The sequence below is a fragment of the Melanerpes formicivorus genome, unplaced genomic scaffold (genome assembly GCF_026170545.1).
Source record: "Melanerpes formicivorus ecotype bairdi unplaced genomic scaffold, bMelFor1.0.p_v2 SCAF_3, whole genome shotgun sequence".
In the NCBI taxonomy this organism is placed as follows: domain Eukaryota; kingdom Metazoa; phylum Chordata; class Aves; order Piciformes; family Picidae; genus Melanerpes; species Melanerpes formicivorus.
In genome coordinates, this window is record NW_027142355.1 from 26,154,673 (window position 1) to 26,171,122 (window position 16,450).

The 16,450-nt window shown below is 43.9% G+C and overlaps 1 protein-coding gene across 1 annotated transcript in view; it reads left to right on the top strand.

Moving 5' to 3' along the window:
- Window positions 1-16,450, top strand: part of LRGUK (leucine rich repeats and guanylate kinase domain containing) — a 71,574-nt gene that overhangs the window by 52,416 nt on the left and 2,708 nt on the right. Inside the window, exons 16-19 of the mRNA XM_068170938.1 lie at window positions 1,737-1,894; window positions 5,352-5,440; window positions 11,294-11,425; window positions 14,589-14,618. Coding sequence (XP_068027039.1) covers window positions 1,737-1,894; window positions 5,352-5,440; window positions 11,294-11,425; window positions 14,589-14,618 — 409 coding nt within the window. The remainder of the gene's footprint in view (window positions 1-1,736; window positions 1,895-5,351; window positions 5,441-11,293; window positions 11,426-14,588; window positions 14,619-16,450) is intronic.

The following is a 16,450-nucleotide window of genomic DNA, read 5'->3' on the forward strand; positions in this document are numbered from 1 at the left end:
GAGAGAGGGTGGGAACTATTGAAGAGAGGCCACTGAAGCCTAAAAAGGTGTTGGGCAGACTGGAGCAACTGTGTGAGGAGGAGAGGCTGGGAGACCTGGGACTGTTTAGCCTGGAGAAGGGCAAATTGAGAGATCTCAATGCAGGATCAGTATCTAAAAGGCAGAGGTCAGGAATGGGACATGACTCTTTTCAGAGATGCCCAGTGTTAGGACAAGGGGCAAAGGGCACAAAGGAAGTTGCACCTAAACACAGGAAAAAAATTCTTTGCTGTGGGGATGCTGGAGCCTTGGAGCAGGCTGCCCAGAGAGGTTGTGGAGTCTCCTTCACTAGAGAGATTCCATATCCACCAGGACATTGTGATCCTGGGCAACCCTGCTGTGGATGACCCTGCTTTAGGAGGGAGGGTTTGCCTGGATGATCCCCAGAGGAGCCTTCCAAGCCCTACCGTGCTGGGGTTCAGTGATTCTGCACTTACTCAGTTTTGCAGCAAGTATTTCACTGTGTCAGAAACAGAACCCACCAAATCTTCAGTCCCATCTCCATTGTTCTTAACACCAGATCTTCTGGCAGCTACAAACCAGCAGTACATAATGGCTATGTTGAAAGTCATCTGATGACAGTTGAAACTATTTTTCTTATGCTAAGAAAAATAACAGTATTTAGAATATGGACATGCAGATGGATGGGATGTCTCTTTGCCTTTCATCCACTACCTTTCTGTGTGTTTTGAAACACAATATAATTAAACCTTTCCTGTGACTGAATTTCTGCAGACTGCCACGTACCAGTATTCATACGAATTTTGTCTGTGGCTTAATTAAGTATTGTCAAGGACTAGGGCTGGGCTGGCCACTAAATGAGTCACAGAAACTCCCTATGAACCCCTCTGCCTTCCCAAAGAGAAGACAAAGAGAATAAGGGAGAGAGATGGATGGATTGGGAAAGGAAGTAAACCAGCTTTAGTGAAAATAATAAATGAAATAGACACAAATAGGTACAAATCAATATTGAACCCAACCCAATGACATCACTGTCACCATTGTGGGCTGCGGTGGGCAGGCAGTGGGAAGTCTCAAATTTGACTCAGCTCAGCTTTATCCTGGAGATGATGTCCATGGGATGTTGGTCACTTTAGGGTCCACTCCCTCCCTGCAGGTTCCACATCTTACTTACTGCAACCCTTTTCAAGAATTGAGTTCTTTGTGTCCCCAGCTATTCTGGCTCATTTCATGTCTGATTCCTTCCAATACAGCCATGGTGCAAGTCTTTGGATTTCTGTTCTCAGAAATTCAGATAAATAATAGAAGAGGAGATTCCTTGCTGCAACTTCCTATCACATTCCAAGAGAAGGTGGACTGTGTTTAGCTTAGAGGTCATGACAGTGGTGCATGTCAGACCATGCACAACAAAATTAACTCATTTACACTTCTTTCTAGTCCATTTTCATAGTGGTGGTTTGTGGCATATTAAGGTTTCTTTAGATTTTTCATAACTTTCACTCGTCTGATTATTCAGGGGGGATAAATTTGTTAGATTTGTGAAGTACTCAGAAGGTTTAAAAACATTTTGGTAACTCTAGTTTATGTCCTTTATAACTTCTACAGTTACCTTTTTAAATCTGGAATTGTCCCAAAATCCAGGTGATGATTGTTCCAAATTACTCATTTCTTTCTGCTTGCTGTAGGCTAAGTGGTGTTCAGAATATTTTTATTATGGAGTGCCTTTTCCACACTAGGTTCAAGAATAAAGCTCTTACAAGAGCAAAGATTGTCACCTGGTGGAGTAATTGCTGGAGCTACTCAGTCTTCTCCTGTCAATGAATTCTCGGAGCCTTCTACCAAAATCTATCCAGGAGGCACCTCTGACAGACTTCCTGTACAGCTAAGCTCTGTGGTAAGGGGCATCTACTCTAACCTCAGATAGAAATGATAAGAGGCATGCAAAGTACATGTTAGTCAGACTTTTCTTTCTCCAGAGAAAATTTACTCCTGTCCTCTGGCCATCTTTCATTTCAACAATATTTACCAGTTCCCCCAAGTTAAAGGGGTGAGAATGAGGGAGGTAAGGTCAGGCTGTTGTTCCTGCTCACTTTTACACCAGAATAAATCTGTTGATGTAACTAATTCCATAGAATCATAGAATTGTTTTAGTTGGAAAAGACATTTAAGATCATCAAGTTAACTCAGCATTGCCAAGTTCCACCACTAAACCATATCCCTCAGCACCGCATCTACACAGCTTTTCAGTCACTCTAGGGATGGGGACTCCCCCACTTTCTTGGGCAGCCTGTTCCACAGCTTGACAACCCTGTAAGTGAAGAAATTGTTCCTATTGTCCAAACTAAACTTGCCCTTAGCACAACTTGAGGCCATTTCCTCTTGTCCTATTACTTCTCACCTTGGAGAAGAGACAGACCCCCACCTCACTCCAACCTTCTTTCTGGATGCTGTAGCGAGTGAGAAGGTCTCAGTTGTACAAGATGTGAAACTATCCTATTCACAGAAATAGTAAGATGCAGTTAGTAGGACGCTGAAGATTCCTTTTGAACACTGTCCTGTGGCAGAGGGAAAACCCTTTCAGCTCAGCCTTCCAGAGTGTATTCTACTGATAACTGCCAGAGATCAAATTTAAGCACATTTTTCACCTGCTTTTACTTTTTGAATCAACAGATACAACAATGTGCTTGGATTTCCAATAACCTCTTTCTCTTTTTTCTTGCTTCTCCTTAATAGTCCTTTCCCTGGAGGCATCCATTCTCCTTGCAGGCAGTGGGGGAGTTGGGGCTATGAAGCAGATGTGTCTAATGCTCTTTTTATACAACAATGACAGGAGAAAAAGAAAAATGAAAGCTTTACACTTTGTTCCATTCCAGGGATATGATGTCATTATGATGAATGATGGCTTGGCAGGAACGACTTGCTGTACAATTTTGCCGCTCTCTCTGTATTTATAACTACTTCTGATGTTTAGAATTAGTGCTGTAAATGGAGCAAAGTTACAGACACCCCCCTGCCTCCATTTCCCAGGCTTTAAAAAGGGCTCTCTTAGGTGTGGAGGAATGGCTAAGATAAATAGGGAACCTCCCATCTTTCAGATGCCTGAAATGAAAAAGATCCCTTTCCAAGCCATACAGAGTGTCACGAGTATGGTTCGTTTTCATGTTTCTTTCATCCAAAGATTTGTTGGACATGAGAGAGAAGTCAGAATATGTCTTACCTTGGTGGCACTCTGCTGTTGCTCCTACCCCAGCGATTTCTTTTTCTCACTTTTTACTTCATCTTTCTTGTTTGTTGTTGTTTTATTATTATGTTTAAAGTTTACATTTTGTCAAGTCAGGGAGAAGTGGTTTATGATGAAGGAGGCTATCATTTATCATGGGTCTAACTTACTTAGTGGCCTTAAGGCTCTCTTGAGTACTGGTCTCCTTGCTCAGTGCTCTTAATACCTTTTTGTTATTTATGGCACAAAGTTTCCAACATATTTTTGTTTCCAATATATATTTTTATATGCAAAGGAAGCTTTACAACATCAGCTGAAGTGCCAACACAGTAAAACCTTCGAAGGGAAACACAGGTGCCTCTTAGCCCATATTTAATGAGAAGAATATAAATATGTCTGTGGCCTCAAAGTGAAATTTTGGCTGAACTGTTCCATTTGGGACTGTGAATGATTTTTGTGCTGTGGACACCCAAATAATGTACTGTCACTGCAGTAACCACATTCTGCTCCCCTCCTGTAGAAGTGGCAAATAAAAAGTAGGAAGAAATTACTGTGATTTATCCACAAGCAAAATAATAAAAATGGGAAGAAATTGCTGTGATTTATCCACAAGCAAAATAAAAAGCAGGATGAGCTGCTCAGGGAAAGATAGTAGATCTGATTCCTATATCCTTGCAGACTTATCCCTAGGGAGCATGCCAACCCTGCACTAATTTTCTATGGCTGTAATTAACTCTACAAGGTACGAGCAGAAAAGTATCTACACCTGTAATTTACATAGAAAAAGAGGTCAGGATTTTATCTTTACCAGAAGAAAGCAAAGCAAACCATGAGCACACTGAGCATCTAAGCAGAGCCTTATTTAGCATAAACAGTGAAGGAATTCACAATAATCACAATGTGACTGTTCAGCAGATTAAGCATTCCTCATAGCACGACAAAACACCTCTGTTACAGCCGTGTGATTTAGCTGTTAAACTGATAACTGTCCATGACTGTCAGCTGATAACAAAGCAGGATTTAATAACTTTGCTCTGTGATTGGATTTTTTTTTTAAGCACACCCATTGTGCTGTGTTTTTCTGACCTGAGGAACTACACTGTCCTCCGGCACGTGTTAATTAACACACCCTTAAAACTCAGAAGCACATTTTCCACTCTGCTGAGATCATAATGTGTCCATTGTACAAAGTCACTCTTACAAACTGAAATCTGCAAAAGGTAATTCCTGCTTTGGGAGAGAGGTATTGGTTGATGTAGAGTTGCTGGAGCAAGGAGATGGTGTATTAAAGATGTAGTGGATGCCAGTTCTTCTCTATTCAGTCCTTGCAGGTGAAAAGAAGCTTGAGGCAACAGCACAGCTAAAAATATCCTGCTCTAACATGTTGGGAGGTTTGGATGCATCAAAATTGGTTCTCTGCAAATATTTCTTCCTGCTCCATCCTGACACATTTTAGAAACATGGAATCACAGAACTGTTTTGGATGGAAGAGATCTTTAACATCATCAAGTCCACCCATTTCACCCAACACTGCCAGGTTCATGACTAAACTATCTCCCTCAGCACCACATCTACACAGCTTTTAAATCCCTCCTGGGGTGAAGACTTCACCACTGGCCTGAGCAGTCTGTTCCAGGGCTTGACAACCCTTTCAGGAATGAAGTTTTCTTGATGTCCAACCTAAACCTTTCCTGGCACAACTTGAGGCCACAAAAACTCCTGTCCGATCTCTTGTTCCTTGGGAGAAAAGACCAGGCTCCAGCCTCCTTTCAGGAAGTTGTAGAAAGCAAGAAGGTTTCCTTATCAGTTTGATGTGAAATTGAGCTTGCCTGAAGCCTGTGGTGGACCCTCCCAGGAGAGTGATTTTGATGACTATGAGTAAATGGAATTTCACTGGAGCTCAAGATCTTAATTTTTCAAAGCCATCAAGATTTCAGACCCAAATTGGGTTTGCATAGATTGGTGAATCACATTTAGCACCCTGTTAGTGATAATATAGCTCTGCTATTTTCCCTGAACATTTAAACACATAAACTCTAGGGTCTTAGCCACAGAGAAGAGTATCACAGCCAATTAAGTTACCATATATACTTTTAAGTTGCTGAGTAAAGCTGTCATGTTTCTTTATCAGGAAGAAGCTTCTCTCCAAAGGCGCCGTTCCACTGCACGTCAGGCTCTGTCAGGGAAGGCACCTAGTGCATACATCCAGCTCTTTCAAAGGTAATGGAGAGTGATTTCAGCCAGGTCCTCTGCAATAAAGTGAAAAATGCCTGGTTAAGGTTTTTTCTCCACTGCTCTCAAGGATGAAGAATTAGAAACTGCCAAGGATTGCAAATCTCATCGACAACTCTCCTTTCTATCACTTTTAAAACCAGCCCTAAAAATACATCACACACTGCCTGCCCTCTGGCTTGGGAGTGCAGCAGTCCCAAAATGGAGACAAAAAATGTATGGCATCCACAAGTACCTTGTCTAAAACTGTGAAATCTTTATATGCTTCTTGGCGCAGGAAAGACACGGACCTATTGCATCAGGTCCAGAAGAGGCTTCAAAAATACTCAGAGTAATGGAAAATGCTATGAAGAGAGGTTGAGAGAACTGGGCTTTTTCAGCCCTAAGAAGGCTCCAAGGAGACCTTCTTGTGGCCATTCAGTACTTAAACGGGTCTATAAGAAAGCTGGGGACAAACATTTTAGCAGGGCCTGTTGTGACAGGAGAAAGAGCTTTAATGTAAAAGAGGGAGATTTAGACCAGATATAAAGAAGACATTTCTTATGCTGAGAGTGCTGAGACACTCCTAGCTTAGCCAGCGAGGTGGTAATGCCCCATCCCTGGAACCATTCCAGGTCAGGTTGTTTGGAACTCTGAGCAGCCTGCTCTAGTTGCAGATGTCCCTGCTCAGCGCAGAGGGACTGGACTGGACTGGATGACCTTGAAAGGTCCCTTCCTACCCAAACCATTCAGTGATTCTTCTCTGAAAGAGTAGAAAAGGATATTTTTTTTCTGCAGCTCAGACTCTTCCAACTTGTTTTTTTAACCCTACTAGTAATTTGTGTTGAAAAGTCACACCACAAGGCTGGTTACTGCAGTGCATCTTCTATAGATCTGTTTCAAGCAGAATTTCTGAAATGCTCCACTTCCTCTGTTTTTATTTTATTTACTCTTTAAATGGATCCTGTCTTGACAGTGTCTTTCCTCATAGTCACAGCCCTGCAAAAATGGTGTTAAAAGTCTCTAAATCTCAATGTACCTCCTTTGACTGATCTTTTGTGATACTCCTGCCTCCCTCTGGTATAAACCTTCCTAATCTGAATTCTTCTTTGCTTACTTTTCCAACCTGCCACAAAAAGCCTCACCATGCTGACATTTAAAGCATCACATAGGCCTCTAAATCAGCAGTCATCAGACTGGATGGAAAAGTTCACACCTTTCAACACAGTTCAGGCCTCTACGTACCAGAGGTGTTGATTAAAATCATTACAATGTCAAAATCTGTAGATTAACTATTAATAAGAAAAAGAGAAAGAAAGGAAGGAAAGGAAGGAAGGAAGGAAAGAAAGGAAGGAAAGGAAGGAAGGAAGGAAAGGAAGGAAGGAAGGGAAGGAAGGAAGGAAAGGAAGGAAGGAAGGAAAGGAAGGAAGGAAGGAAGGAAAGGAAGGAAGGAAGGAAGGAGGGAAGGAAGGAGAGAAGGAAGGAAAGAGGGAAGGAAGGAAGGGAGGGAGGGAGGGAGGAAGGAAGGGAGGAAGGAAGGAAGGAAGGAAGGAAGGATCCCTACTTCATTAAACTGCCTCTAGAAAAGCCATGGCAGAAGTTTGCAGGTAGAAATGCAGAATTATGATGCAGTTTCCAAATCTTCACTTGGAGAAAATGTTTTTTTTCAAGTAGCTGATTCACTCATTTTGAATGATGTAGAAATGAGAATCAAGATGGAAATCACTGTTTTCTTTTGGTGGATGTTTTGGGTTTGATTTAATGTTGCATTTTGAACTGTCCATCAGAGCCTGCCATAGTTTGTTTGCTTATTCAGCAATACTCCTTCCCTGGAAGATGATTTGGGAGCAAAGTACCAGACAGCTATGGCAGAGCTGTCAGGCAGGTGAGAGAAAATCTTGTCACCTACAAAGAGCATTTGCAATTACTAAGCCTCGAGGGATAGATGAACTCTGCAGAATAGGAGGCAAGAGAAGACAGCACCTCATTCCATGGGAGAGTAAGTCAAGATATCAAATATGATATCAAATAATTGAAATTCTGAGAGAGAATCTGTTTCCTGGGATGCAGCAATTAGTGGGGAAACTGGTAGGTCATGTAATCACAGAATCACAGTGGGTGTTGGATCATCCAGTCCAAACCCCTGCTAAAGCAGGGTCACCCACAGCAGCTTGTTCAGGTGGCTTTGGAATCTCTCCAGAGAATATTCCACAACTTCTCTGGGTAGCCTCTTCCAGGGCTCTAGCACCCTCCCAGGAAAAATGTTTTTCTTCATTCAGATGGAACCTCTTGGGTTCCAGTTTGTGCCCATTGTCTCTTGTCCTCTCACTGAGCACCACTGAAAAGAATCAGGCCCCATTCTCTTAACCCCTGCCCTTTAGACACTGAGAAGCATTGATGAGATCTCATCTCAGGCTGCTCTTTTCCAGGATAAACAGCCCCATGTCTCTCTGCCTTTCCTCCTCACAGAGATGCTCCAGGCCCCTCAGTGCCTCTGTAGATCCACTTCTGAGATCTCTAGTTCAAGAGAGACAGGAAGCTACTGGAGACAGTACATCAGAAGATTGCAAAGGTCTGAACCACCTCTGTGAGGAGGAAGGGCTGAGCCCTTGGCCTGTTTAGAGAGAAGCAGCCTGAGAGGGGATCTGACCAATGATGATCAGTATCTAAAGGATGGGCATAAGAAGATAGGGCTAGAGAAATTGTAAAGTCTCCTTCTCAGGGGAGTTGCAAACACGATCCTGGGCACCTGCTGTGGGTGACTCTGTTTTAGCAGGGTGGTTGGACTGGATGATGTCCAGGGGTCCCTTCAAACTCCCACCTTGCTGGGATTCTGTGATTCTATGTGAATCTTAATTCTATGGGATATATGAAACTGATGCCAAAAATTACACAATGCAAAAGAGTTCCTAAGGTACTAGATGTTCGAATTTCTTGTGTATCTGTAAGTATTAGAGGATGCTTTAAAGCTTAAGCTCATCTGTATACATTTTAATCCAAACTGGGAAACACTGCTCCATTTTCTTGAGTAGGTAGCAGAAAATGTTAAATGTGGTGTCACACAAGAATCCAACCTCTTTTATTTATTGCAGCCCTGCAGGGTTATCTACATACATTTGGATTCTTAAATCCAAATTGCTGAAAACCTGGCCTCTCTTTTTTTTTTTTGCCTGTGGCTGTGTGCAGGTGTAATTTAAAGTCATTTTGATGTCTCACTGCCTGCTGTAATGTAAAGGCAACATTCTGTGGTTTGCACTGAGTAATTTCTCTGGTTGTCTGGGTGTTCGAGGGTAATAAGGAAGGGGGTGGGTGGAAGTCTGATTGAGATCAGGCCTTTAGCTAATGATTAACTTCTTGATTTTGTCTAAATGTTGCTGAATTAACTGGAGTAAGCAAGAGAGGAGAATTTATAACATGCAGTGTTGCTTCTCTGACTTGGGTGAGGTCTGTACACACTTCACAGTTTCACTGAAGCTCCTTGCCACAACTGTCAAGAGACAAGGTCTGTGGTCTACCTATGGTTGACACATTCTCTCCATCTTGAATTGCTTGCTTTGATCATAAGATTTGCATGCATGTGGTTGCGTATGTGTCATGATGAGTCAACCCATTCCTTCAATGTAATTTTTACAGAATCACAGAATGGTGGGGATTGGAAGGGACCTTTGTGGACCATCCAGTCTAACCCCTCTGCTAAAGGAGGGTCATCCACACCACACTGCCCAGGATCACAGTGTCAGTGAAGGTTTGGAATCCCTCCAGAGAAGGACAATCCACAACTTCTCTGGGCAGTCTGTTGCAGTGCTCCACAATCCTCAAAATAAAGAAGCTCCTGTACTGATGGACCTTCCCTTCTCCCTTCCCCTCCTTCTCCCTTCCCCTCCTTCTCCCTTCCCCTCCTTCTCCCTTCCCCTCCTTCTCCCTTCCCCTCCTTCTCCCTTCCCCTCCTTCTCCCTTCCCCTCCTTCTCCCTTCCCTTCACTTTCCTACAAGAAATCATTTCTGAGCGCACACAGCTCTGGGGGCCATTAATGGAATCAGAACCTTTCTCCTATGTAATTGGTTCATGTTTTGCTCTCAGCTGATAACAAACTAACACCATTACCAGCTGGTGGTTGCTTGACAATGAAACAATAACAGCTTGAAGCCTTACACTAGGGAAGTTTTATTTATAGTTATTAATAACCAGAAGAAACTCAAGAAAGGGAGATTTAAAGATGAAGAGTATAAAAGCCTTGCTTGCATTGGGATAGAGATTGATTTCTGAGGAGAAATAGGAAAAGCCTCTTCACTGAAGCACCAGAAGACTCAAAGAAGTCCTGCTTTGGCCAGAGGAGGAGGAAAGAGATTCCAGCATCTCTGTTTCCTGTGGGAAAGGGGCAGTGGCACAGCTGTTGCCTTAATGTCCTGTGGGCATGATTGATGAAGAACTTGGGTTTGGGGTTTTTTTCCAAGCTGTAGCAATAAGTCTTCAGAAGAGATATTAACCCTCCACAGAAAACCATAGTTTCTCCCATGGAGCAAACATTCAGCAGGTGCCACCACAGTTAAAAATGTTCTTGATGAGAATGGAATGGAATGGAATGGAATGGAATGGAATGGAGTGGAATGGAATGGAACAGAATGGAATGGAACAGAATGGAATGGAACAGAATGGAATGGACCAGGTTGGAAGAGACCTTTGAGACCATTGAGTCCAACCTATCATCCAACGCCACCTAATCAACTAAACCATGGTACCAAGTGCCCCATGCAGTTTCTTCCTAAACACCTCCAGTGATGGTGACTCCACCACCTCCCTGGGCAGCCCATTCCAATGGCCAATCACTCTTTCTATGAAGAACTTCTTCCTAGGGAAGCTAGATAATGACACACACACAAGTTACATAGGCTTCATGCCCTTAAAAAAAACAGATTCCTTCATATTTCAGTTGAGGTGGGATGGCTTCAGTATAGGGGGTAAAGGTAAGGAACCTTCCAAGAGTTGTAAGTTCACCATTTCTATAAGGACTTCTTATGTTTGGCAGTCTTAGTGCTGCATCTCTTTGCATTTAGCTCTGTGGTTCAAGTCTATAAAGTGGTGTTAAATGTTGGAATTACCAGGAATGCTTTTATTCAGGTGGTACCTTAGAAGCATAGACTGCTTTGGGTTGAAAAGGATTATGATAGGTCCTCTAGTCCAACACCCCTGCAGTGAGCAGGGATATCTACATCAGGTTACTCAGAGCCCCAAACAACCTGACCTGGAATGGTTCCAGGGATGGGGATTCCACCACTTCTCTGGACAATCTTTGTCAGTTCTCGCCACCCTCAGTGGGAAAAATTTGTTCCTACTCTTTAATCTAAGTCTCCCTCTTTTAGTTTCAAACCATCACCCCTTGTCCTGTCACAACAGGCCCTGCTGAAAAGCTTGTCCCCATCTTTCTTACAGGCCCCATGGAGTGCTGAAAGGTTGAGTTGTGCATGGTAGTGAAGATGAAACTTCTCACCTTGTGAATTAGGTGACAAGTCATGAGGGGTGGGATTAACCTCACCCAATTTTAGGTGTCTTTAATAAACGGTTTCTATCTGAACAAGTTGCCCTACATTGCCCTGTCACAGCAGAGAATGATTCATCCAATCTGCTTTAGATCTCTGCTTAAGCTGGAGTTCCTTTGCAGTGTAGCTACGACTTCTCCTGTCTATCAGCTATCAACAGAGCCTGGATTACTACCCCCAACTGCTTATTGCTGCTTCTCACCCACTGGAGATCATGCTCCCCACCATCTGAGCAGGTCTTGTGAGCTCACTAAGCAGTGATTATTCTATCACAATGCCGAAAGGCATGTTACAAACATTTTCTTTTCTTCTTCTATCATTTTAGAGACCTGGCAGTCACTCCTGCACTGAGCAGCTCCCATCAAAAATTACTGGAGCCAATACCTGCTTCTCTTCTCTCAGGGGGAAGGAATGTCAGCACAGACCTGAGCTTCCCCCTGATTAAGCCAGAGAGCAGGTGAGTGAGGTGTCTGATACAGCAGATTGTCACTGGGTGGAATGAAGGTTAATGCTGCAATCTGCAAGATCTAAAACTGTTTCCCAAGTGAATGCAGCTGTCTCATCTGGTGCATCACAGCCATATAAACCATGTGTCACTGCAGCATAAAGCAAAGTCTTGTCATTCATGGGAATGGTTTCATTTAGACACCATCATTCACTGAGAAAGGGAATTTCAGTATCAAGGGGACAGCTGAAGGGAAGAATATGCTAAGGTTTCCAGGGGTGCATTAAGAGTGTGTGTGAATAGGTCATGGAAGGTTCTCTTCCACCTCTAGGGAGGCCACAGCTGGGTCCAGTTTTGGGCTCCCCAGTTCAAAAGAGACAATTGAGAGAGTCCAGTGGAGGCTACAAAGATGCTGAGAGGACTGGAACATCTCTGTGAGGAGGAAAGGCTGTGAGAGCTGGGACTGTTTAGCCTGGGGTACAAGTGGATGGGGCCAGATTCTTTTCAACTCCTATCCCATTTAGAGATTGTAGAGAGGTGAGGATAGAAGATTTGAAGAGGCTACACCTTCAGTGTGTTTTAGGCCTTCAGCTATGGAGTATATTTTCCTGACTTGCTGTGCAGGTCCACATTGCCTCTTACACAATGGCTGTGAGTGGCTCAGATGGTCCTGTTTAACAAGTACCTCTGAACTCTGACTGCCAAGAGCCCTGTCTGCTGTTGTGGCAAGTGACGTTGTAGCCTGTTGATGCAGTATCCTTGATAAGCTTTTTGTTCCTTCTCTCCTGGCCATCTGCTGTAATCTCATGCCTGGATGGGATACCCAGAAGCAGCCAGATGCCACACAGCATGACCTAGTAAAGCATAACACACCAGAAGCCCCATCTACACTAGGAATTAGGTGTGTGCTTGCAGGCAGGCTCTGCTCACTCTTTGCAACCACAAAGCTCATCTGAAAGCTGAAACTTAGAGAGAGCTAGTGTCCAGGAGGTCTGGCTGTTGGTTAACTTAAATTTTGTCATGGGTTCAATCCTGTGGCTGATGTCTTGTTCTCATTCCATAAAAGACAAGGTATTTGTGTTGCTGTATTACAACATACCACACCATGTATTTTTCATCTGTGTTTTCACACCTCTTGAAGATCACTGTTAAATAACCTCCTAAACACATATCAGATAGCTTTCTGCATTTGGTTAGGCAAGTGAGAAATGCTGAACATCTTTATAATATTTAGAATCATGGAATCATTCTGGTTGAAAGAGACCTTTAAGATGATTCAGCCCAATCACTAACCCAGCACTGCCAGGTCATCAATAAACCATGGCACTCAGCACCACGTCTATATGGCTTGTAAATCCCTCCAGGGGTGGGGACTCCATCACTGTCCTGGGCATTCTGTTCCAGAGCTTGATAACCCTTTAAGTGAAGGAATTGTTCCAAGCTAAACCTCCCCTGGCACAACTTGAGGCTTTTGCCTCTCATCCTATCACTTGTTACATGGGAGAAGAGACCAACCCTGACCTGACTCCTACCTCCTTTCAGCAAGTTGTAGAGAGTGAGAAGTTCTCCCCTAATCTATCTAATCAACTAAATCATGGCACTAAGTGCCTCATTCAGTCTTATTTTAAACACTTGCAATGATGGTGACTCCACCACCTCCCTGGGCAGCCCATTCCAATGGCCAATTACTCTTTCAGCCTAAAATACAAAATTGTTTTAGAATTATAGAATTGCCAGTGTTGGAAAGGACCTCAAGGATCATCTAGTTCCAACCCCCTTGCCATGGGCAGGGACACTTTGCAGTAGATCAGATTGCTCAGAGCCACATCCAGCCTGGCCTTAAACTCCAGGGATGGGGCTTCTACCACCTCCCTGGGCAACCTGTTCCAGTATCTCACCACCCTCATGGTGAAGAATTTCTTCCTAACATCCAATCTGACTCTACCATTTCTATTTTTTTTTCCATTCCTCCTAGTCCTATCATTACCTGACACCCTAAAAGTCCTTCCCCCTCTCCATTTTCCCCCTTTTTGTCCTCAAATCCCAGAGCACCTGGGCTCTGTTGAAGTCTCCTCCCACCTCAGGTGTGGTCACTTGACCCTCCCACCCACTTCCCTTTTTAACCGCCCCCAGGGAAGGCAGAAGCCCTAAGCTGAGCCCATCTGGGCTGAGGGATCCTCCTCTCATCACTGGTGAGTTCCCCATGGTGCACACTGGGTGATGGTGGTGGTGACAACAAAGGCCGGGGGGCCTGGTGGCCCCCCGGTTAGGTAGGAATAAGATTGATGGCTACTCCAATATCATCCATGGGTGCTGGCTGGGCCTCCTTATCGGGACTGGGCTTCTCTGTGTTGTAGTTTGGCTGGTGAGACCATTCACTTTCTTCCTCACCTGTTAAGAATTCTTAGCTAAACTTTCTGTTGGAAAAAAACCTTAGTGCTCTTTTTACACCCTAGAGAGACTGCCAGTCCCTGTACTGCCAGTCCCCTCTATGTGACGAACTTCCTAGCACTGTAATTACTAGTAGTTAATTAGCATGCTGTAAAAAGGTTGAACCTGTGGGCCTCTGCAGATTCATTTGTCCTGAGCATTTGTGCCCCCTCAGAATGTGCTGAAGGAGAACAGAGCGAGCCGCCGAGAGAAACCAAGTGCGTAAGAGGCTGCTGGGGTATTATGCATCATCTGTCCTCAGCAGCGAGAGGCAAGACAGAGAACTCAAATGAGTGTGAAGCTATGATGAGTTTTAAAGGTCTTGCCCTTCACATATGGGAATAAATATGTCTTTCCACTCTGCCACAGTTGGGTGTTTTGACTTTGGCAGCGCGTTCACTTAGCAGTGTTAACACGGTGGAGAAACAACCAACCAAGTGAGGAGAGAAAAAAGCAAACTGCTAATCTGGTTCGGTTTTGGTGCCTGCATCATGGCCTACAGCAAAATTGTGTGGAGTCATCCTGTCAGGCCCTTTTGCAATGGGGAATATGGGAAGTTTGGAGGAAGTTTGCTTCTAGGAGTGATTGATGGAGATGCTGTTGGAGATGCATTTGCAATATTGGTGAGGGAAAAAACCCAACGTGTTTCTGAAGCAGTGTGGTAATTTTGCTTGAATATTGAGGTGCTTTAATCTTTTCTTTTCCTTTTTCTCCAATTTTATGCTTTCAATATTTGGAATGGAAGAAAGAGTAAACTACAAAAAGCCATCAAGGGGTAAGAGTGTGATTGTATTGACCTCCAGGCACAGACAGCGAAGGAAAGTGTGTTTTCCAAGAGTGCAGATTAGTCTGATATCTCACTGAGCAGCACCCTGTCCATGTCCCATATTTTTGCTATTATTTGGTATAGTTTGGCAGCTTTTAATTAAGCTTGAGCTCTGGTGGAAAAAACATTACTGTTCTTCAGGCCACTAACACTTACTGGATTCAAGTCCTGCAGTTGTTCTGTTACCTCTGGCCTACAAGTGACGTAGGTGATCTGGAGGGCATTTACTTAAGAGTGAAAACGAAAGGTTTTGTTTGGATATCTGCCCTCTGACCTGCAGTTTTCAGCAGAACAGTTTCTGATTACATATATGGCTTCTTTACAGTGCTAAGATCATAGCTATGGTCTTTTCCTTGGGAATAACCTACCAAATCACAGCATGGTGGAAGTTGGAAGGGACCCCTCTTGGAGATCACCTAGTCCAACCTTCCTGCTATAGCAGGTTGCACAGGATCCTGTAGCCTAAGCTTTTCTGATTTCACAAAACACCCTGCAACTTTCCAGGGATTTTGCTGGAGGCTGAGCTCTGCCCCCCCCCCAAAAGTGTGGAGTTTTTTTTTCTCCTGAGGTTCCACTTGTTTTCACTCATGGGCTTCAACAGTTTCTCATTGGCTTTGGTGAGGAGCAGTGCTTATGACAAGATCTCTTACAACCCCGCTTTAAAGGATTGCTCCTCAATGCAGGCAATGGTAAATTCTTTAGGTTCCTGCCTGCTGGATTTCATTACTCATTGCTTCATTTTACCAGTAGAAATCAAGTCCAACCATTAATCCAGCACTGCCAGGTCACCAGTAAAGTCCACTAAACCATGCCCTTCAGCCCCACATCTACATGATTTTGAAACCCCTGCAGTGGTGGGGACTCCAGCACTGCCCTGGGCAGCCTGTTCCAGACCTTGACAACTCTTTCAGAGAATAAATTTTTCCTAATGTCCAATTTAAACCTCCCCTTGTGCAACCTGAGGCCCTTTTGTCCTGTTGTTTATTCCTTGGGAGAAAAGACCAACCCCTGCCTGGCTCCAACCTGTTTTCAGGGAGTTGTAGAGTGTGAGGTCTCCCCTGAGCCTCTTTTTCTTCAGGTTAAACAACCCCAGTTCCCCCAGTCACTCCTCACAAGTCATATGCTATAGATCCCAGGCAGCCAGCACCAGAACAAGAGGACACAGTCTCAGGCTGCACCAGGGGAGGTTCAGGCTGGAGATCAGGAGGAAGTTTTACACAGAGAGAGTGATTGCCCATTGGAATGTGCTGCCCGGGGAGGTGGTGGAGTCACCATCACTGGAGGTGTTCAGGAGGAGACTTGACAGGGTGCTTGGTTACATGGGTTAGTTGATTAGGTGGTGTTGGTTGATAGGTTGGACACGATGATCTTGAAGGTCTCTTCCCACCTGGTTTATTCTATTCTATCCTCCACCAGCCTTGTCAGTCAAAGGGCAAAATACAGTGAGTTAGAGAACAGAAACCTCTTAAACTTTTACTATACCTTCTTTAGTGCAAATCTGAGGTGGAGTCAGAACCTGACCAACCACTGAGCAGTGCATTTAACAAGGAACCATCTCAAATACTTCATTGTGCATCCCTATTCCTGCCACACACAATCAATTGATAAATATCTACCAGATCATTAAGGCATCATATCCAATGATGTATGTTAGGGTTTGGGCTAACAGAATCTATAGCAGTCCAGTGCCTTACTCCTCAGTTCATTACTAATGGATTTTGCATTTAGTGCACCCAGGATCCATTTAGCTCATTACTCCGCAGGGAGTTTTTTAAAGCTGC